General features: G+C 46.1%; 2 protein-coding genes and 1 pseudogene across 2 annotated transcripts; 1 reads left to right on the plus strand and 2 right to left on the minus strand.

The window, feature by feature from the left end:
* The first annotated feature begins 1,572 nt into the window (after positions 1 to 1,572).
* LOC121566161 (dynein axonemal heavy chain 11-like) lies at positions 1,573 to 14,714 on the plus strand. The gene is made up of 11 exons (XM_045220212.1): positions 1,573 to 1,583; positions 1,777 to 1,915; positions 2,009 to 2,098; positions 10,040 to 10,231; positions 10,372 to 10,491; positions 10,567 to 10,809; positions 10,933 to 11,115; positions 11,226 to 11,341; positions 11,424 to 11,536; positions 14,028 to 14,168; positions 14,245 to 14,714. Exons 1-11 carry the CDS (start codon positions 1,573 to 1,575, stop codon positions 14,490 to 14,492), a joined length of 1,596 nt encoding a protein of 531 aa, XP_045076147.1. The 3' UTR covers positions 14,493 to 14,714.
* LOC121566157 lies at positions 3,280 to 6,516 on the minus strand (annotated as a pseudogene).
* A 3,693-nt stretch (positions 14,715 to 18,407) lies between the features above and the next one.
* Positions 18,408 to 20,507, minus strand: LOC123489821 (cyclin-dependent kinase 5 activator 1-like). The gene is made up of 2 exons (XM_045220211.1): positions 20,278 to 20,507; positions 18,408 to 19,985 (listed from the first exon to the last, which is right to left on the minus strand). Exon 2 carries the CDS (start codon positions 19,971 to 19,973, stop codon positions 19,014 to 19,016), a length of 960 nt encoding a protein of 319 aa, XP_045076146.1. The 5' UTR covers positions 19,974 to 19,985; positions 20,278 to 20,507; the 3' UTR covers positions 18,408 to 19,013.
* Between the last annotated feature and the right edge of the window lie 2,630 nt (positions 20,508 to 23,137).

A 23,137-nucleotide genomic window follows, 5' to 3' on the forward strand; every position in this document is an offset into this window, starting at 1 on the left:
TTGATTTTGGTTCCCTGTCGTACGCTGCAGGTCTTAGAAGAGTTCTGATTGGATGTTGTCCGCATGCTCACCTGTACCCCCGACCTCACCCCCTGACCTCTGACCCCTAACTCACTCCTGACCTTATGACTTATGACCCCAACATTAGCCATGTCACCCCTGACCCCTACCACCCCCAAGTTCATATTCATATCCATGTCCCCTATCCTCTCTATCCCCCCAATATCATCCAGAGAGAGCATATCCCCAAACCCAACCATACTCCCCCACTCAGCTCCCTAAACATTGACTGCATCCTCCCTCCTCCACACTCCCCTCCACCACCCTCTCTCCTCCTTCGTTACCTCCTCCATCCTCTTGTCTCCCAGTCTCCCCCATCCCCTCTCCTCCCTCTCTGTCTCCCCATCTACCTCTCCAATCCCACCCTGGAACCCCTTTAGCATGATTTGTAGCCTCCCCCCTTCCCCTAGCTCCAGCCGACCCCCTTCTATCCCTCCCTCCGTCCCCCTCTCCTTCTCTCTCTCCCCCAGGTTACCTCTATCCCTCCATCCCCATCCGCCTCCCCAAGACTGCTTGAGAAGCCCCTAATCATGGACTGGAACCCACCTATCCCCCTGTCTATCCCTCCCTCCATCCCCCCTCTCCCTCTCTCCGTTGCTGAGGGTTCTGATAAGGCAGGATATCTTGGCGCTGTTGGACTCCTGAGACTGAGAACGGAAGAACGACTCCGAGCTGATGCCTGATGCTATGGGGGAGAAGAACTGAAAGAGAGAAAGAGATGGGGGGGCAGTTGAACACAAACCCAGATGTCATCATTAACCACACTATAAATGTGTTGTTACTCTAGGGATGCGGGGGCTTTGACACCATACAACATGACTGTTTCTAATATCTAAATCTCAAATAAGGTTGTGAAACAAATAGAAAATGTTTATGAATGAAGCATCATGGTCTTTGAAACCCGGCAAATATGTAGGCTACTCACAGGGGGTGACATTGGACCTCTCCATCAATCTCTCCTCCCACAGTCTCAGTCTTCTCTCCCTCTCCTCTTCTCTCCCTCTCCTCTTCTCTCCCTCCATCCCCATCTTTTATATGTCTCTGGCAAATTATAATGACGATCAATCTCCCTCCACATACCCTCCCCTCGCTCTCGCGCACTCTCTTTCTGTCTGTAGGAACTTTGTGGAGGAGAAGTTGGGGGTGAAGTATACAGAGGGGAGGAAGACAGAGTTTGCTAAGTCCTTCAGAGAGAGTGGACCTGCCGCGCCTGTATTCTTCATCCTGTCTCCTGGAGTAGACCCTCTCAAAGACGTGGAGTCACTGGGTAACACTAAGACAACTAATTTTGTAATGTAAAGATCACTGTAAATCTGCATGAATATGACAATTATTATTTTTCACACACACACACTGAGAATATATTGTTTCCATGGTAACAGGCAGGAAGTTGGGGTTCACCATAGACCTGGGGAAACTCCACAATGTGTCTTTGGGTCAGGGTCAGGAGGCTGTGGCTGAGGTCGCCATGGAGATTGCTGCTAAGCAGGGACACTGGGTCATTTTACAGGTATGGCTATCCTGCTATATACTGTACATAAAACATAATTCATTCATTCATCATTGCATCCATCCATCCTTCCATCCATTCATTGTTTCATTAATCAATTTATTAGTTTGTTCGCGCTTACATTTGTTCATCCATCCATCCATTCATCCATTCATCCATCATCATTATTCAATTCATTCATTCATTCATTCATTCATCTCTGTCAGAATATCCACCTGGTGGCTCGCTGGCTGGGGGTCGTTGGAGAAGCTTCTGGAACGCTGCTGTGAGGGCAGTCACCAGGACTACAGAGTGTTTATGAGTGCTGAGCCTGCCCCCACACCACAGGAGCACATCATCCCTCAGGTACACACACACACACAACACACACATGCATTTATAATAACACGGTGTGTTTTCCTAATTTAAAAGTGTGTTTGTTCTCCTCTCCTCACTCAGGGCATCCTGGAGAATGCCATCAAGATCACCAACGAGCCTCCCACTGGCATGCATGCCAACCTTCATGCTGCTCTGGACAACTTCGACCAGGTACAGGAATGTGTGTATTAATGTATGTCTGTCCACTGGTGTTAGGGATGGGCAATTGAAATTATTGTTCAAAATAATCTCATCAAATGTTTGATTCACACTTTATAATAATGTCCAGTAATAGATCATTTATAAGGCTATTATAAACAGTTCTCACTATTTACTAATTGCTGTTTCTACATTTGCAAATGTTAGTAAGCTATACATAGTTATTTATAAACTTTCAAATGAATTATTGGATAATTTATTAGATGTTTAATATAGACCCTTATAAAACATTTACTAATCATTAGTAAAGTACAGTGGTGTAAAGTAACTAAGTAAAAATACTTTGAAGTACTACTTTGAGGTATCTGTACTTTACTTGAGTTTTTATATTTTTTACAACTTTTACTTCTACTTGACTACATTCTGAAATAAAATATGTGCTCGTTACATTTCTAATGCTCAGGCAGGACAGCAAAACGGTCAAATTCATGTACTTATTAAGAAAAATGCATCCCTACTGCCTCTGATCTGGTTTGTAAAAGATTGTTGAACTGTGTCCCTGGATTCCCATATAAATAAATAAAAAAGAAAGGCAATTAGCATAATATAAGGAATTTGATATATAGCCTTTGCTTTCACTTTTGATACTTAAGTACATTTAAAACCAGATACTTTTAGACTTTTACTGAAGTAGTATTTTACTGGGTGACTTTCACTTTTACTTGAGTCATTTTCTTTACTTTTACTCAAGTTTTACTGAATTGGGTACTTTTTCCACCACTGGTAAAGTATTATCTCCACCAAGATCTCAAAATGACATGGAAAATATCAATTGTAAAATAATAAGGACACAACACTGGATGTTTAAGAGAATATATATAGCATTTTATTCCAAAACAGTCACACTGTTCGTTCAAGTTCATCAGAACCAATGGTCCTCAAACGAACCCCTGTCCCCAGAACTGTCCAGTCCTGTGCTTGCTGTGGGGGAACATGGGTGTTCACTTCACAGTCTAAAGCGGCAGGGTTGCAGCTTGTCTGTTCAACCATGATCTGAGCACTAGCCCACTCACACAAGGGTGCCTCCTTCCCTCCCGTGGTAGAAAGTGCACATCTCACACAGTCAGAACAGTAGGCTGGTAGGCTGCAGCCTGTGTGATGTGAGCACTAGCACAGTCACTCGTGTGCCTCAATCCTCCCGTGGTAGGCAGTGCACACGTCAGACAGTCAGATGGTACAGTAGATAGTAAGCTACAGCCTCAGTCCTCTACACATTCATACCTACCGATTTGTGTTCTCTTTCAAGCCAAATTAACCCTCATATTAACCCTTAAAATCTATAAATCATATTTTCCCATCAAAGCTCACCCTCTACCCATTCCCTGAACCAATCCTCCTCCCTCCCATTTTGAAATGTCAGGCTATAGTAGGCCCCTCCCCTCCCCTGGCCCCTCTACCCTAGGTCCCTCACTGAGTGCTGTACACACCGCTGAGCAGGCGGCTCTTCTTCTCCTCCTTCTGGCTCTCGTTCTTCAGGTCAGCAAACATCTGGGAGAAGAAGTTAGGGTCTGTGTTCATCTGGAGCATCTTACCACTCATCAGCTTGGTGATGGACATGCAGCGGATCCAGAAGGTCTGCCTGCAGGTCTCCACCAGGAAGGGTCTCAGGGGGGTAGGAGATCTGGTTGCCAACGTAGGAGCAGGTCGTGTAGAGGCAGGTAAGCAGCACGGCTTGCAGCTCATGCAAGGTGGCCACCTCGGAGGAGACCGCCTCGCGGCACAGCATGTAGAGGAAGACCACCATGGCCGGGTTGATGCAGCTCTGGTTCTGATAGCAGTTGTCCAGCAGATAACGGTCAACCACCCGCAGCCACAGCTCCGGGTCCATGGAAGACATGTCCTGGATCAGGTAGCAGCGCCGGCACAGGAACTCACCCAGGCAGCGCAGCAGCTCGCCGGTTGTAGCGTGGACCATCACCAGCCTCTTGGGCGTGTCGAGGTCCTGGACGATCACCGTCTGGGGCGTGTCGGGGGCCGTGTTGGAGTTGGTCAAGGGGGCCTTCTCGACCGACGAGGCGGCGTTGTTGGAGCTGTTGGCGATGGCTGGAGTGCTCTGGTACTGGGTGGACAGCTTGTCACAGGATTGAGACTTCTCCAGGGTGAGGGTGGACAAGTTGGAGGAGGACTGAGACTTCTCCAGGTTCTCGTTACTCAGATGGGCGATGTTGTTTTGGTTGGTGTTCTCGTGGGCCTGCACCTTCTTGGAGCCCTTCTTCTTCACAATCCGCCTCCATGGCGAGTAGCGCTTCAGGGTCTTGTCTTTGCCGCTCTTACGGGTCTGGACTTCAAAGAAGTGGCCCACCGTGTCCGGCCCATCTTTGAAGTGGACTGCCTTCTCGCGGAGTGAGATAGACATTGCGGATCCCATGGTCAATAGTGCCTGTGGAAAACAAAATGCTTCAATATTAGCAAAATGAAATGCATGGCATCAGTTCAGTAGGCCTATCTAGCTCAGCTCTGGGTGTCTCCCAGATGGCAACCTATTCCTATATAGTGCACTGCTTTTTACCAAGGCCTATAGGAGTCTGGTCAAAGTAGTGCAATATATAGGAAATAGGGTTCCATGTGGGACATAATCTAAATCAAAGAGTATTAAGCATAGACATTAGGGTTATGTGTTCATAAACATGAGCAATATAACATTTCAAAGCAAAACAAAAATATTACTCACTGATTTCAAGTTGATATGTGAAAAATTGTAAAGATAATTCAATATTTTCTTCGTTAATTGAAAGGTAAAGACGGGTTGTCCAGGTGCTTTGAGTTCAAGGCTGTTATGGTTGTGAACATCGGAATTGTCCAAGGTTCTGAAATCGAGCGTTCTGAAATTGTGTGTCCCCGTCGTAATAAAGAGGCATGTCATAGAGGCGATTTTGTGAAAGATTAAGTTTGATGTTGGCAAAAATAAATAAATAACACAAATAAATAAAGTCAGATTTTCGCCATGATAGAATTTGCCTCATATTTGCTATAGCCTAGCTCAATACGTTGAAAACGAAATAATCTTTGAGTGACTGCTACGCTACAGCGTTATATTTCTGGCCTCAATGGATGAATAACATGTATCTGCGAGTGTTTTGCATGGATCTCAATGGTCTGTCAAATTAAATTGGCACCTCTGTCAGGTGCGCGCTTATCTCGTTCACCACCAGACTCTTCTTCCCCCTAAAGGGTGCGTTAGTCATTTCACTTTAGCAATCTACTCCGATAATGAGCATTTAGCCTAGGGACAAATAGGTGCTCGCCTATAATCGCTATTTGAAGTGGGGAGCATACAGGCCTACTTCTATGTCAGGACTGACTGAAGGACTAGCTTAAAATGCGTTATAGAAGTAGGCTAAATAGCCTTTTCGTGTAAAACGCAACATAAGAACCAGCAGTAGCTCAAATAAAAACGTCTAAAACTACACTCCAAAGTTATAAAAAAAGATATACCGTACCAGTTAAAGGTTTGGACACACCTACTCATTCAAGGGTTTTTCTACATTGTAGAATAATAGTGAAGACATCAAAACTATGAAATAACACATATGGAATCATGTAGTAACCAAAAAAGTATTAAACACATAAAAATATATTTTATATTTGAGATTCTTCAAACACCGCTCTTGCTGCTGGTGATTCTCAGATCCACCTCTAGGCAGACGACACCATTTTGTATACATCTGGCCCTTCATTGGACACTGTGTTAACAAACCTCCAAACGAGCTTCAATGCCATACAACACAACTTCCGTAGCCTCCAACTGCTCTTAAACACAAGTAAAATGAAATGCATGCTCTTCACCCGCCCAAAGTCCCATATACTACCCACCACTGCGACCTGTATGCTCTTGTTGGCTGGTCCACACTACATATTCGTTGCCAAACCCACTGGCTCCAGGCCATCTATAAATCACTTCTAGGCAAATCCCCTCCTTATCTTAGCTTATCCTAATCTCTGAAGCTGGAGACACTTATCTAACTTCAAGCATCAGTTGTCAGACCACCTTACTGATCACTGCACCTGTACACAGCCCATCTGAAATTAGCCCACCCAACTACCTCATCCCCATATTGTTATTTATTTTGCTAATTTACACCCCAGTATCTCTATTTGCACATTATCTCTTGTACATCTATCATTCCAGTGTTAATACTAATTGTAATTATTTTGCACTATGGCCTATTTATTGCCTTACCTCCATAACTTTCTACATTTGCACACACTGTATATATTTTCTGTAGTATTTTTGACTTTATGTTTTGTTTTACCCCATATGTAACTCTGTGTTGTTGTTTTTATTGCACTGCTTTGCTTTATCTTGGCCAGGTGGCAGTTGTAAATGAGAACTTGTTCTCAACTGGCTTACCTGGTTAAATAAAGGTGAAATAAAAAAATTAAAAAATCAGTTGCCTTGATGACAGCTTTGCACACTACTGGCTTCACCTAGAATGCTTTTCCAACAGTCTTGAAGGAGTTCCCACATATGCTGAGCACCTGTTGGCTGCTTTTCCTTCACTCTGTGGTCCGACTCATCCCAAACCATCTCAATTGGGTTGAGGTCGGGGGATTGTGGAGGCAAGGTCATCTGATGCAGCACTCTCATTCGTGGTAAAATAGTCCTTCCACAGGCTGGAGGTGTGTTGGTTCATTGTCCTGTTGAAAAACAAATTATAGTTCCACTAAGCCCAAACCAGATGGGATGGTGTATCGCTGCAGAATGTTGCGGTAGCCATGCTGGTTAAGTGTGCCTTGAATTCTAAATAAATCACAGACAGTGTCACCAGCAAAGCACCCCCACACCATAACACCTCCTCCTACATGCTTTACGGTGGGAAATACACATGCGGAGATCATCCGTTCACCCACACCATGTCTCATAAAGACACGGCAGTTGGAACCATACATCTCCAATTTGGACTCCAGACCAAAGGACAAATTTCCATCGGTCTAATGTCCACTGCTCGTGTTTCTTTGCCCAAGCAAGTCTCTTCTAATTATTGGTGTCCTTTAGTAGTGGTTTCTTTGCAGCAAATCGACCACGAAGGCCTGATTCACACAGTCTCCTCTGAACAGTTGATGTTGAGATGTGTCTGTTACTTGAACTCTGTGAAGCATTTATTTGGTCTGCAATTTCTGAGGCTGGTAACTCTATTTAACATATCCTCTGCAGCAGAGGTAACTCTGGGTCTTCCATTCCTGTGGCAGTCCTCATGAGAGCCAGTTTCATCATAGCACTTTATGGTTTTTGCGACTGACCTTCATGTCTTAAAGTAATGATGGACTGTCATTTCTCTTTGATTATTTGAGCTGTTCTTGCCATAATATGGACTTGGTCTTTTATCAAATAGGGCTATCTTACATTTTAGTCATTTAGCAGACGCTCTTATCCAGAGTGACTTACAGTTAGTGAATACATCTTTTTTTTTATACTGGCCCCGCGTGGGAATCGAACCCACAACCCTGGCGTTGCAAACGCCACGCTCTATCAACTGAGCTACATCCCTGCCGGCCATTCCCTCTCCTACCCTGGATGACGCTGGGCCAATTGTGCGCCGCCCATGAGTCTCCCGGTCGCGGCCGGCTGCGACAGAGCCTGGATTCGAACCAGGATCTCTAGTGGCACAGTTAGCACTGCGATGCAGTGCCTTAGACCACTGCGCCACTCAGGAGTACATCTTCTGTATACCACCCCTACCTTGTCACAACACAACTGATTGGCTCAAACACATTAAGAAGGGAAGAAATTCCACAAATTAACTTTTAAGAAGGCACAGCTGTTAATTGAAATGCATTCCAGATGACTACCCCATGACGCTGATTGAGAGAATGCCAAGAGTGTGCAAAGCTGTCAAGGCAAAGGGTGGTTTCTTTGAAGAATCTCAAATAAACAAATCAAAATATATTTTATAACACTTTTTTGGTTACTACATGATTCCATATGTGTTATTTCATAGTTTTGATGTCTTCACTATTATTCTACAATGTAGAAAATAGTAAAAATAAAGAAAAACCCTGGAATGAGTAGGTGTGTCCAAACTTTTGACTGGAACTGTGTATATATATATCATGGTATATCCTTGTGTGCAAGAATGTCTTAAGAATCGAAATACTTACAACAGTTGATCCAATTCTAGCCTAAGCTCGGTTTGAATATTCAAGTACCTCCCCATCCCTAACTGCTGTCCTAATACAGTTGAAGTCGGAAGTTTACATACACCTTAGCCAAATACATTTAAACTAAGTTTTTCACAATTCCTGACATTTAATCCTAGTAAGAATTCCCTGTTTTAGGTCAGTTAGGATCACCACTTTATTTTAAGAATGTCAGAATAATTGTAGAGAGAATGATTTATTTCAGCTTTTATTTCTTTCATCACATTCCCAGTGGGTCAGAAGTTTACATACACTCAATTAGTATTTGGTAGCATTGCCTTTAAATTGTTTAATTTGGGTCAAACATTTCGGGTAGCCTTCCACATGCTTCCCACAATAAGTTGGGTGAATTTTGGCCCATTCCTCCTGACAGAGCTGGTGTAACTGAGTCAGGTTTGTAGGCCTCCTTGCTCGCACACGCTTTTTCAGTTCTGCCCACACATTTTCTATAGGATTGATGTCAGGGCTTTGTGATGGCCACTCCAATACCTTGACTTTGTTGTCCTTAAGCCATTTTGCCACAACTTTGTAAGTACGCTTGGGGTCATTGTCCATTTGGAAGACTCATTTGTGACCAAACTTTAACTTCCTGACTGATGTCTTGAGATGTTGCTTCAATATATCCACATAATTTTCCTTCCTCATGATGCCATCTATTTTGTGAAGTGCACCAGTCCCTCCTGCAGCAAAGCACCCCCACAGCATGATGCTGCCACCTCCGTGCTTCACGGTTGGGATGGTGTTCTTCGGCTTGCAAGGTCCCCCTTTTTCCTCCAAACATAACGATGGTCATTATGGCCAAACAGTTCTATTTTTGTTTCATCAGACCAGAGGACATTTCTCAAAAAGTACAATCTTTGTCCCCATGTGCAGTTGCAAACCATAGTCTGGGTTTTTTATGGCGGTTTTGGAGCAGTGGCTTCTTCCTTGCTGCGCGGCCTTTAAGGTTATGTCGATATAGGACTCGTTTTACTGTGGATATAGATACTTTTGTACCTGTTTCCTCCAGCATCTTCACAAGGTCCTTTGCTGTTGTTCTGGGATTGATTTGCACTTTTCGCACCAAAGTACATTCATCTCTAGGAGACAAAACGCGTCTTCTTCCTGAGCGGTATGACAGCTGCGTGGTCCCATGGTGTTTATACTTGCGTACTATTGTTTGTACAGATGAACGTGGCACCTTTAGGCATTTGGAAATTGCTCCCAAGGATGAACCAGACTTGTGGAGGTCTATAATTTTTATTCTGAGGTCTTGGCTGATTTCCTTTGATTTTCCCACGATGTCAAGCAAAGAGGCACTGAGTTTGAAGGTAGGCCTTGAAATACATCAACAGGTACACCTCCAATTGACTCAAATGATGTCAATTAGCCTATCAGAAGCTTCTAAAGCCATGACATCATTTTCTGGAATTTTCCAAGCTGTTTAAAGGCACAGTCAACTTAGTATATGTAAACTTCTGACCCACTGGAATTGTGATACAGTGAATTATAAGTGAAATAATCTGTCTGTAAACAATTGTTGGAAAAATTACTTGTGTCATGCACATATTAGAAGTCCTAACCGACTTGCCAAAACTATAGTTTGTTAAAAGGAAATGGGAGTGGTTGAAAAACTAGTTTTAATGTCTCCAACCTAAGTGTATGTAAACTTCCGACTTCAACTGTATATTATCAATATCTCACAAACTCCTTCCACAACCACCCTCGCTCTCTCTCTCTCGCTCTCTCTCTCTCTCTCTGTCTATCTCTCTGTAGGACATATTGGATCAGTGCAGTAGAGAGCAGGAGTTTAAGACCATCCTGTTCTCTCTGTGTTATTTTCATGCCTGTGTGGCTGAGAGGCGTAAGTTCGGTCCTCAGGGTTGGAACAGGAAATACCCCTTTAACACTGGAGACCTCACCATCTCTGTCAACGTGCTCTACAACTACCTGGAGGCCAACTCACAGGTCACTGTTTACCGTGTTATAGTGATCAGGATGGTGATGATCATGACTGTATTGATGATTGATGATGTTTATATTGATGATGATGATGAGTCATTGTTCATGTATTTTGTGTGTGCGTGTGTGTGCTTGCGCATGTTTAGGTGCCGTGGGAGGACTTGCGCTATCTGTTTGGAGAGATCATGTATGGAGGTCACATCACAGACGACTGGGACAGAAGACTCTGTAGAACCTACCTGGAGGAATATATGCAGCCCAACCAGGTGTGTGTGTGTGTTACGATTGTGATGATAGTGTTAAAAATAAACCTACACCCTTTCCATCCTGTTTCCCACCAGTTTGACAGGAAGTTGGCTCTGGCTCCGGGCTTTGTGGTTCCCTCCAACCTGGACTACCAGGGTTACCATGGTTACGTAGATGAGATGCTGCCCCACGAGAGCCCGGTGCATTATGGACTACACCCCAACGCAGAGATAGAGTTTCTGACGGTGACCTCTGATAACCTCTTCCACACACTGCTGGAGCTGCAGTCACCTGATTCTGTGATGGGAGAGGGGGCTTCACAGACCGTAGAGGAGAAGGTGTGTGTCAGAGACACACACACACACACACACACACACCAGGCATATTCATAACAGACACACTCATAGCAGACACACACATACAGCGGGCCCACACACACTCATCCCTCATCCTCCCTGCAGGTGAAGACCATCCTAGACGAGGTGTTGGAGAAGCTTCCAGAAGAGTACAACATGTCAGACATCACGTCTAAGACTGCTGAGAGATCACCATACATCCTGGTCTGCTTCCAGGAGTGTGAACGTATGAACACGCTCATCTACGAGATACGACGCTCACTCAAGGAGCTGGACCTGGGGCTGAAGGTGGGTTAGGGGCTAGGGGTCAGCTGGGAAATTAGACTAGGACTGATAGATGACATAAGGGTGAATTGGTAGTTGTCTCTCATAACAGTGATGTTTTTTTCTCCTTCCAGGGTGAGCTGGCTATCTCCTCAGAGATGGAGCAGATCCAGTCAGCTCTGTTCTTTGATAACGTCCCAGACACCTGGACCAAACTGGCCTACCCCTCCACTTACAGCCTGGCCCAGTGGTGAGTCACTGTGTGTACTCTCCCACTGTCCCAACGTGTACTTAAGATGATGTGTTGCTATGTGTGTGTGTGTGTTTACCAGGTATAATGACGTGTTGCTGCGCTGTAGAGAGCTGGACAGCTGGACACAGGACCTGGCTCTGCCCACCGTCGTCTGGCTGTCTGGACTCTTTAACCCACAGTCCTTCTTAACAGGTAACATCAAATCAAATCATATCAAATTTTATTGGTCACATGCGCCAAATACAACAGGTGCAGACATTACAGTGAAATGCTTACTTACAGCCCTTAACCAACAGTGCATTTATTTTAAACAAAAAAAGTAAGAATAAAACAACAACAAAAAAAGTGTTGAGAAAAAAAAAGAGCAGAAGTAAAATAAAGTGACAGTAGGGAGGCTATATATACAGGGGGGTACCGTTGCAGAGTCAATGTGCGGGGGCACCGGCTAGTTGAGGTAGTTGAGGTAATATGTACATGTGGGTAGAGTTAAAGTGACTATGCATAAATACTTAACAGAGTAGCAGCAGCGTAAAAAGGATGGGGTGGGGGGCAGTGCAAATAGTCCGGGTAGCCATGATGAGCTGTTCAGGAGTCTTATGGCTTGGGGGTAGAAGCTGTTGAGAAGTCTTTTGGACCTAGACTTGGCACTCCGGTACCGCTTGCCGTGCGGTAGCAGAGAGAACAGTCTATGACTAGGGTGGCTGGAGTCTTTGACAATTTTGAGGGCCTTCCTCTGACACCGCCTGGTATAGAGGTCCTGGATGGCAGGAAGCTTTGCCCCAGTGATGTACTGGGCCGTACGCACTACCCTCTGTAGTGCCTTGCGGTCGGAGGCCAAGCAGTTGCCATACCAGGCGGTGATGCAACCAGTCAGGATGCTCTCGATGGTGCAGCTGTAGAATTTTTTGAGGATCTGAGGACCCATGCCAAATCTTTTTAGTCTCCTGAGGGGGAATAGGCTTTGTCGTGCCCTCTTCACGACTGTCTTGGTGTGTTTGGACCATGATAGTTCGTTGGTGATGTGGACACCAAGGAACTTGAAGCTCTCAACCTGTTCTACTACAGCCCTGTCGATGAGAATGGGGGCGTGCTCAGTCCTCTTTTTTTTCCTGTAGTCCACAATCATCTCCTTTGTCTTGGTCACGTTGAGGGAGAGGTTGTTGTCCTGGCACCACACGGCCAGATCTCTGACCTCCTCCCTATAGGCTGTCTCATCGTTGTCGGTGATCAGGCCTACCACTGTTGTGTCGTCGGCAAACTTAATGATGGTGTTGGAGTCGTGCCTGGCCATGCAGTCATGGGTGAACAGAGAGTACAGGAGGGGACTGAGCACGCACCCCTGAGGGGCCCCGTGTTGAGGATCAGTGTGGCAGATGTGTTGTTACCTACCCTTACCACCTGGGGGCGGCCCGTCAGGAAGTCCAGGATCCAGTTGCAGAGGGAGATGTTTAGTCCCAGGATCCTTAGCTTAGTGATGAGCTTAGAGGGCAATATGGTGTTGAATGCTGAGCTGTAGTCAATGAATAGCATTCTCACGTAGGTGTTCCTCTTGTCCAGGTGGGAAAGGGCAGTGTGGAGTGCGATAGAGATTGCATCATCTGTGGATCTGTTGGGGCGGTATGCACATTGGAGTGGGTCTAGGGTTTCTGGGATAATGCTGTTGATGTGAGCCATGACCAGCCTTTCAAAGCACTTCATGGCTACAGACGTCAGTGCTACGGGTCAGTAGTCATTTAGGCAGGTTATCTTAGAGTCCTTGGGCACGGGGACTATGGTGGTCTGCTTGAAACATGTTGGGTTTACAGACTCAGTCAGGGACATGTTGAAAATGTCAGTGAAGACACTTGCCAGTTGGTCAGCACATGCTCGGAGTACACGTCCTGGTAATCCGTCTGGCCCTGCGGCCTTGTGAATGTTGACCTGCTTAAAAGTCTTACTCACATCGGCTACGGAGAGCGTGATCACATAGTCATCCGGAACAGCTGGTGCTCTCATGCATGCTTCAGTGTTGCTTGCCTCGAAGCGAGCATAGAAGTGGTTTAGCTCGTCTGGTAGGCTTGTGTCACTGGGCAGCTCGCGGCTGTGCTTCCCTTTGTAGTCTGTAATAGTTTTCAAGCCCTGCCACATCCGACGAGCGTCAGAGCCAGTGTAGTATGATTCAATCTTAGACCTGTATTGACTCTTTGCCTGTTTGATGGTTCGTCGGAGGTCATAGCGGGATTTCTTATAAGCGTCCGGGTTAGAGTCCCGTTCCTTGAAAGCGGCAGCTCTACCCTTTAGCTCAGTGTGGATGTTTCCTGTAATCCATGGCTTCTGGTTGGGGTATGTACGTACGGTCACTGTGGGGACGACATCATCGATGCACTTATTGATGAAGCCAGTGACTGATGTGGTGTACTCCTCAATGCTGTCTGAAGAATCCCGGAACATGTTCCAGTCTGTGCTAGCAAAACAGTCCTGTAGCTTAGCATCTGCGTCATCTGACCACTGGTGCTTCCTGCTTTAGTTTTTGCTTATAAGCAGGAATCAGGAGGATAGAGTTATGGTCAGATTTGCATACACGCACATCCCCCTACACACTTACAAACAACATACCCAACCAACTTATGTTGTAACTGTCAGTTGCCTCTTGGTATTCTCTGTTCAGTGGAATTATTTGCTCAACTACCCTCTCTCCCTCCAGCGGTGATGCAGTCTCTGGCTCGTAAGAATGAGTGGCCGTTAGATAAGATGAACCTGACTGTGGATGTGACTAAGAAATTTAAGGAAGAGTTCAACCAGCCTGCCAGAGAGGGAGCATACGTATACGGACTATACATGGAAGGTATACACTCCTCTCCTTCTCATGAACACATACATCCTAGTTCATTTATCTTCATTTTTCCCTCTTTGTCCCATAGGTGCAAGATGGGACACTCAGGGTGGGGTGATCACTGAGGCTCGTCTGAAGGAGTTTACCCCCTCCATGCCAGTCATCTCAGTCCGAGCCGTACCTAACGACAGACAGGAGACGCGTAACATCTATGAGTGTCCCCTGTACAAGACCAAGCTGAGAGGAACCACTTATGTCTGGACCTTCAGCCTCAAGACCAGAGAGAGACCAGCCAAGAGGGTACTGGCTGGGGTGGCACTGCTGCTCAGTGTGTGAGCTGTCAGGGTAGGAACTCTGCTTGTGAGAGAAATGAGGTGAAGGTGGAGAAGGATGAGGGGCCTGATGCTCTACAAGACTGTTGGTTAAAAGGGCTTTTTGGAGGTTGGAAAGAGGCAAGGTAGTTTTTTCTTTAGTTATTCGTAGGGTGTGTATTTTCTGCATTATGTTGCTAAGTGAGAGAAAAGTTATTTTATGTAAAATACGCATGTTTTACTACATATCCCTCAAAGCCAGGTTTCATGCTGCTATTGAAATATAAAAGGAATTTGTATAGTACTGTTTTAGCACCTGAAAGCTATATGAAAATGTATAAAGCTATATTAAGTTTTTTCATATGAATTAGTATGAATATATCTGTATTTTTCTGAATTTATTGAAAAACAATACAGTACAAGCTGCAAAATAGTTTCACACATTTGATCACAGTAAGAACCCATTACTTCAAAGCTTATTATTTTGAACAAATCAACTGTATCGTCTAACAAGTGTACAAATCTAAAAGCAGAAAACATTGGATGGTACCCTTTACCTAGTCCTAGCATCTAAAAAGGAGTGGTGTTCAAGTGCTCTATGGTCTATGTAACACTTGTTAATATGGCACATCAGTTACATGTCACTTTAAAAGCTTCAATAGACTAGGGGCCCGGTTTCCCAAAAGCATCCTAAGGCTAAGTTCATTGTTAGAACTTTATGGATGAACTTAGCCTTAGGATGCTTTTGGGAAACCGGGCCCAGAACAACATGACAGTTAGCAGGAGGAAATCCACACTGCTCATAATTCTTCACTATTATCCCCTGCAGTCCTCACACACAGGGGCGTGTATACGTTTGGCTTCAATTAAAAAAGAAAATGACATAACAGAAACAAAATAGTGTTTGTGTGTTCTCCTAGTCACTGTCGTCGTCAGACCAGCCCAGGTCCATCATGTTCATGTCCAGCGTCGCGGCGGTGGCGGCCATATTGATTTTGGTTCCCTGTCGTACGCTGCAGGTCTTAGAAGAGTTCTGATTGGATGTTGTCCGCATGCTCACCTGTACCCCCGACCTCACCCCCTGACCTCTGACCCCTAACTCACTCCTGAGCTTATGACTTATGACCCCAACATTAGCCATGTCACCCCTGACCCCTACCACTCCCATGTTCATATTCATATCCATGTCCCCTATCCTCTCTATCCCCCAATATCATCCAGAGAGAGCATATCCCCAAACCCAACCATACTCCCCCCACTCAGCTCCCTAAACATTGACTGCATCCTCCCTCCCTCCACACTCCCCCCTCCACCACCCTCTCCTCCTTCGTTACCTCCATTCCATCCCTCTTGTCTCCCAGTCTCCTCCATCCCCTCTCCTCCCTCTCTGTCTCCCCATCTACCTCTCCAATCCCACCCTGGAACCCCTTTAGCATGATTTGTAGCCTCCCCCCTTCCCCTAGCTCCAGCCGACCCCCTTCTATCCCTCCCTCCGTCCCCCCTCTCCTTCTCTCTCTCCCCCAGGTTACCTCTATCCCTCCATCCCCATCCGCCTCCCCAAGACTGCTTGAGAAGCCCCTAATCATGGACTGGAACCCACCTATCCCCCTGTCTATCCCTCCCTCCATCCCCCACTCCCTCTCTCCGTTGCTGAGGGTTCTGATAAGGCAGGATATCTTGGCGCTGTTGGACTCCTGAGACTGAGAACGGAAGAATGACTCCGAGCTGATGCCTGATGCTATGGGGGAGAAGAACTGAAAGAGAGAAAGAGATGGGGGGGGCAGTTGAACACAACCCAGATGTCATCATTAATCACACTATAAATGTGTTGTTACTCTAGGGATGCGGGGCTTTGACACCATACAACATGACTGTTTCTAATATCTAAATCTCAAATAAGGTTGTAAAACAAATAGAAAATGTTTATGAATGAAGCATCATGGTCTTTGAAACCCGGCAAATATGTAGGCTACTCACAGGGGGTGACATTGGACCTCTCCATCAATCTCTCCTCCCACAGTCTCAGTCTTCTCTCCCTCTCCTCTTCTCTCCCTCTCCTCTTCTCTCCCTCCATCCCCATCTTTTATATGTCTCTGGCAAATTATAATGACGATCAATCTCCCTCCACATACCCTCCCCTCGCTCTCGCGCACTCTCTTTCTGTCTGTAGGAACTTTGTGGAGGAGAAGTTGGGGGTGAAGTATACAGAGGGGAGGAAGACAGAGTTTGCTAAGTCCTTCAGAGAGAGTGGACCTGCCTCGCCTGTATTCTTCATGCTGTCTCCTGGAGTAGACCCTCTCAAAGACGTGGAGTCACTGGGTAACACTAAGACAACTAATTTTGTAATGTAAAGAGCACTGTAAATCTGCATGAATATGAAATACGTCATTTAGCACACACACACACTGAGAGAAAATATTGTTTCCATGGTAACAGGCAGGAAGTTGGGGTTCACCATAGACCTGGGGAAACTCCACAATGTGTCTTTGGGTCAGGGTCAGGAGGCTGTGGCTGAGGTCGCCATGGAGATGGCTGCTAAGGAGGGACACTGGGTCATTTTACAGGTATGGCTATCCTGCTATATACTGTACATAAAACATAATTCATTCATTCATCATTGCATCCATCCATCCTTCCATCCATTCATTGTTTCATTAATCAATTTATTAGTTTGTTCGCGCTTACATTTGTTATCCATCCATCCATCCATTCATCCATTCAAATATTCATTCATTCATTCATTCATTCATTCATTCATTCATCTCTGTCAGAATATCCACCTGGTGGCTCGCTGGCTGGGGTCGTTGGAGAAGCTTCTGGAACGCTGCTGTGAGGGCAGTCACCAGGACTACAGAGTGTTTATGAGTGCTGAGCCTGCCCCCCACACCACAGGAGCACATCATCCCTCAGGTACACACACACACATACACACACATGCATTTATAATAACACGGTGTGTTTTCCTAATTTAAAAGTGTGTTTGTTCTCCTCTCCTCACTCAGGGCATCCTGGAGAATGCCATCAAGATCACCAACGAGCCTCCCACTGGCATGCATGCCAACCTTCATGCTGCTCTGGACAACTTCGACCAGGTACAGGAATGTGTGTATTAATGTATGTCTGTCCACTGGTGTTAGGGATGGGCAATTGAAATTATTGTTCAAAATAATCTCATCAAATGTTTGATTCACACTTTATAATAATGTCCAGTAATAGATCATTTATAAGGCTATTATAAACAGTTCTCACTATTTACTAATTGCTGTTTCTACATTTGCAAATGTTAGTAAGCTATACATAGTTATTTATAAACTTTCAAATGAATTATTGGATAATTTATTAGATGTTTAATATAGACCCTTATAAAACATTTACTAATCATTAGTAAAGTACAGTGGTGTAAAGTAACTAAGTAAAAATACTTTGAAGTACTACTTTGAGGTATCTGTACTTTACTTGAGTTTTTATATTTTTTACAACTTTTACTTCTACTTGACTACATTCTGAAATAAAATATGTGCTCGTTACATTTCTAATGCTCAGGCAGGACAGCAAAACGGTCAAATTCATGTACTTATTAAGAAAAATGCATCCCTACTGCCTCTGATCTGGTTTGTAAAAGATTGTTGAACTGTGTCCCTGGATTCCCATAAATAAATAAAAATAAAGGCAATTAGCATAATATAAGGAATTTGATATATAGCCTTTGCTTTCACTTTTGATACTTAAGTACATTTAAAACCAGATACTTTTAGACTTTTACTGAAGTAGTATTTTACTGGGTGACTTTCACTTTTACTTGAGTCATTTTCTTTACTTTTACTCAAGTTTTACTGAATTAGGTACTTTTTCCACCACTGGTAAAGTATTATCTCCACCAAGATCTCAAAATGACATGGAAAATATCAATTGTAAAACAATAAGGACACAACACTGGATGTTTAAGAGAATATATATAGCATTTTATTCCAAAACAGTCACACTGTTCGTTCAAGTTCATCAGAACCAATGGTCCTCAAACGAACCCCTGTCCCCCAGAACTGTCCAGTCCTGTGCTTGCTGTGGGGGAACATGGGTGTTCACTTCACAGTCTAAAGCGGCAGGGTTGCAGCTTGTCTGTTCAACCATGATCTGAGCACTAGCCCACTCACACAAGGGTGCCTCCTTCCCTCCCGTGGTAGAAAGTGCACATCTCACACAGTCAGAACAGTAGGCTGGTAGGCTGCAGCCTGTGTGATGTGAGCACTAGCACAGTCACTCGTGTGCCTCCAATCCTCCCGTGGTAGGCAGTGCACACGTCAGACAGTCAGCTGGTACAGTAGATAGTAAGCTACAGCCTCAGTCCTCTACACATTCATACCTACCGATTTGTGTTCTCTTTCAAGCCAAATTAACCCTCATATTAACCCTTAAAATCTATAAATCATATTTTCCCATCAAAGCTCACCCTCTACCCATTCCCTGAACCAATCCTCCTCCCTCCCATTTTGAAAGTTCAGGCTATAGTAGGCCCCTCCCCTCCCCTGGCCCCTCTACCCTAGGTCCCTCACTGAGTGCTGTACACACCGCTGAGCAGGCGGCTCTTCTTCTCCTCCTTCTGGCTCTCGTTCTTCAGGTCAGCAAACATCTGGGAGAAGAAGTTAGGGTCTGTGTTCATCTGGAGCATCTTACCACTCATCAGCTTGGTGATGGACATGCAGCGGATCCAGAAGGTCTGCCTGCAGGTCTCCACCAGGAAGGGTCTCAGGGGGTAGGAGATCTGGTTGCCAATGTAGGAGCAGGTCGTGTAGAGGCAGGTAAGCAGCACGGCTTGCAGCTCATGCAAGGTGGCCACCTCGGAGGAGACCGCCTCGCGGCACAGCATGTAGAGGAAGACCACCATGGCCGGGTTGATGCAGCTCTGGTTCTGATAGCAGTTGACCAGCAGATAACAGTCAACCACCCGCAGCCACAGCTCCGGGTCCATGGAAGACATGTCCTGGATCAGGTAGCAGCGCCGGCACAGGAACTCACCCAGGCAGCGCAGCAGCTCGCCGGTAGTAGCATGGACCATCACCAGCCTCTTGGGCGTGTCGAGGTCCTGGACGATCACCGTCTGGGGCGTGTCGGGGGCCGTGTTGGAGTTGGTCAAAGGGGCCTTCTCGACCGACGAGGCGGCGTTGTTGGAGCTGTTGGCGATGGCTGGAGTGCTCTGGTACTGGGTGGACAGCTTGTCACAGGATTGAGACTTCTCCAGGGTGAGGGTGGACAAGTTGGAGGAGGACTGAGACTTCTCCAGGTTCTCGTTACTCAGATGGGCGATGTTGTTTTGGTTGGTGTTCTCGTGGGCCTGCACCTTCTTGGAGCCCTTCTTCTTCACTATCCACCTCCATGGCGAGTAGCGCTTCAGGGTCTTGTCTTTGCCGCTCTTACGGGTCTGGACTTCAAAGAAGTGGCCCACCGTGTCCGGCCCATCTTTGAAGTGGACTGCCTTCTCGCGGAGTGAGATAGACATTGCGGATCCCATGGTCAATAGTGCCTGTGGAAAACAAAATGCTTCAATATTAGCAAAATGAAATGCATGGCATCAGTTCAGTAGGCCTATCTAGCTCAGCTCTGGGTGTCTCCCAGATGGCAACCTATTCCCTATATAGTGCACTGCTTTTTACCAAGGCCTATAGGAGTCTGGTCAAAGTAGTGCAATATATAGGAAATAGGGTTCCATGTGGGACATAATCTAAATCAAAGAGTATTAAGCATAGACATTAGGGTTATGTGTTCATAAACATGAGCAATATAACATTTCAAAGCAAAACAGAAATATTACTCACTGATTTCAAGTTGATATGTGAAAATTTTTAAAGATAATTCAATATTTTCTTCGTTAATTGAAAGGTAAAGACGGGTTGTCCAGGTGCTTTGAGTTCAAGGCTGTTATGGTTGTGAACATCGGAATTGTCCAAGGTTCTGAAATCGAGCGTTCTGAAATTGTGTGTCCCCGTCGTAATAAAGAGGCATGTCATAGAGGCGATTTTGTGAAAGATTAAGTTTGATGTTGGCAAAAATAAATAAATAAACAAATAAATAAAGTCAGATTTTCGCCATGATAGAATTTGCCTCATATCTGCTATAGCCTAGCTCAATACGTTGAAAACGAAATAATCTTTGAGTGACTGCTACGCTACAGCGTTATATTTCTGGCCTCAATGGATGAATGACATGTATCTGCGAGTGTTTTGCATGGATCTCAATGGTCTGTCAAATTAAATTGGCACCTCTGTCAGGTGCGCGCTTATCTCGTTCACCACCAGACTCTTCTTCCCCCTAAAGGGTGCGTTAGTCATTTCACTTTAGCAATCTACTCCGATAATGAGCATTTAGCCTAGGGACAAATAGGTGCTCGCCTATAATCGCTATTTGAAGTGGGGAGCATACAGGCCTACTTCTATGTCAGGACTGACTGAAGGACTAGCTTAAAATGCGTTATAGAAGTAGGCTAAATAGCCTTTTCGTGTAAAACGCAACATAAGAACCAGCAGTAGCTCAAATAAAAAAGTCTAAAACTACACTCCAAAGTTATAAAAAAGATATACCGTACCAGTTAAAGGTTTGGACACACCTACTCATTCAAGGGTTTTTCTACATTGTAGAATAATAGTGAAGACATCAAAACTATGAAATAACACAAATGGAATCATGTAGTAACCAAAAAAGTATTAAACACATAAAAATATATTTTATATTTGAGATTCTTCAAACACCGCTCTTGCTGCTGGTGATTCTCAGATCCACCTCTGGCAGACGACACCATTTTGTATACATCTGGCCCTTCATTGGACACTGTGTTAACAAACCTCCAAACGAGCTTCAATGCCATACAACACAACTTCCGTAGCCTCCAACTGCTCTTAAACACAAGTAAAATGAAATGCATGCTCTTCACCCGCCCAAAGCCCCATATACTACCCACCACTGCGACCTGTATGCTCTTGTTGGCTGGTCCACACTACATATTCGTTGGCAAACCCACTGGCTCCAGGCCATCTATAAATCACTTCTAGGCAAATCCCCTCCTTATCTTAGCTTATTCTAATCTCTGAAGCTGGAGACACTTATCTAACTTTAAGCATCAGTTGTCAGACCAATCAATTAAACATAATCATTGTATACTCGAGGACTTTTGAGTGGTTTTCATCTTTTGATAGATTTTATATAATCTTTTTATGGAGTAGTTAAGACGAATTACATTGATAGAAATGATTATTGATGAAATAGGACTGTGTGTCACGATCATTTACAGACGAGAAGGACCAAGGCGCAGCGTGATATGCATACATGTTTATTAACGAATAAACACAACGACAAAACAACAAACAAATGATACGTGAAGTCCAAGGCAGCACAACACAACATACCTCACACGGAACAAGATCCCACAACCCACTAGTGCCAATAGGCTGCCTAAGTATGGTCCCCAATCAGAGATAACGAGCGACAGCTGCCTCTGATTGAGAACCACACCGGCCAACATAGATCTAGACATACTAGATTCTACAACAATGAACAAACACAACAAGGAAAATCACACCCTGACTCAACAAATAAGAGTCCTCAGAGTCAGGGCGTGACAGTACCCCCCCCAAAGGTGCGGACTCCGACCGCACAACATAAACATAACAGGGTAGGGGCCGGTAGGGCATTCCGCCTCGGAGGCGGATCCGGCTCAGGGCGTGACGACCACTTACTCTCCGCCTCCCTGTTGCGCCCCTGGTCTGGTCTGGACCTCGGCGCGCTGCTTCCCCTCTCCTTCCTCCCACGAAGTGCCAAGCCCTGTCTGGACCCTGGTGTGGGAGACACCGAACCTGGAGAGGGGCTGACGTCTGGGTCTGGACTGGAACCGCTGACTGGAGCTGGACCCGACGACGGTGGATCGAACTGATCTGGCTCCGGAGTGGAGCCGCTGACCGGAGCTGGACTGGACCACGGTGGAGCGGATTGCTCTGGCTCCGGAGTGGAGCAGCTGACCGGAGCTGAACTGGGCACCGGTGGAGCGGACTACTCTGGCTCCGGAGTGGATCCGCTGACCGGAGCTGGACTAGACCCCGGTGGAGCGGATTGCTCTGGCTCCGGAGTGGAGCAGCTAACCGGAGCTGGATCAGGCCCCGGTGGAGCGGACTGCTCTGGCTCCGGAGTGGAGCAGCTGACCGGTGCCTGTGGGAGAGGCACGGGCCGTGCCGGACTGGACACACGCACCACTGGCTTGGTGCGAGGAGCAGGAACAGGCCGGACCGGGCTGGCGACGCGCACCACTGGCTTGGTGCGAGGGACAGGAACAGGCCGGACCGGGCTGGCGACGCGCACCACTGGCTTGGTGCGAGGGCCAGGAACAGGCCGAGCCGGGCTGGCGACGCGCACCACTGGCTTGGTGCGAGGGGCAGGAACAGGCCGGGCTGGCGACGCGCACCACTGGCTTGGTGCGAGGGGCAGGAACAGGCCGGGCCGGGCTGGCGACGCGCACCACTGGTTTGGTGCAAGGGGCAGGAACAGGCCGGGCCGGGCTGGCGACGCGCACCACTGGCTTGGTGCGAGGGACAGGAACAGGCCGGACCGGGCTGGCGCCGCGCACCACTGGCTTGGTGCGAGGGACAGGAACAGGCAGGACCGGGCTGGCGACGCGCACCACTGGCTTGG

Source organism: Coregonus clupeaformis, unplaced genomic scaffold (genome assembly GCF_020615455.1).
Source record: "Coregonus clupeaformis isolate EN_2021a unplaced genomic scaffold, ASM2061545v1 scaf3353, whole genome shotgun sequence".
Taxonomy (NCBI): domain Eukaryota; kingdom Metazoa; phylum Chordata; class Actinopteri; order Salmoniformes; family Salmonidae; genus Coregonus; species Coregonus clupeaformis.

Coding starts and splice junctions, on each gene's coding strand:
- LOC121566161 (XM_045220212.1), top strand. Junction 10,810..10,932: donor CACAGACCGTAGAGGAGAAG/GTGTGTGTCAGA, acceptor TCCTCCCTGCAG/GTGAAGACCATCCTAGACGA. Junction 11,537..14,027: donor CCCACAGTCCTTCTTAACAG/GTAACATCAAAT, acceptor CTCTCCCTCCAG/CGGTGATGCAGTCTCTGGCT.
- LOC123489821 (XM_045220211.1), bottom strand. CDS start 19,973: ATGGGATCCGCAATGTCTATCTCACTCCGCGAGAAGGCAGTCCACTTC.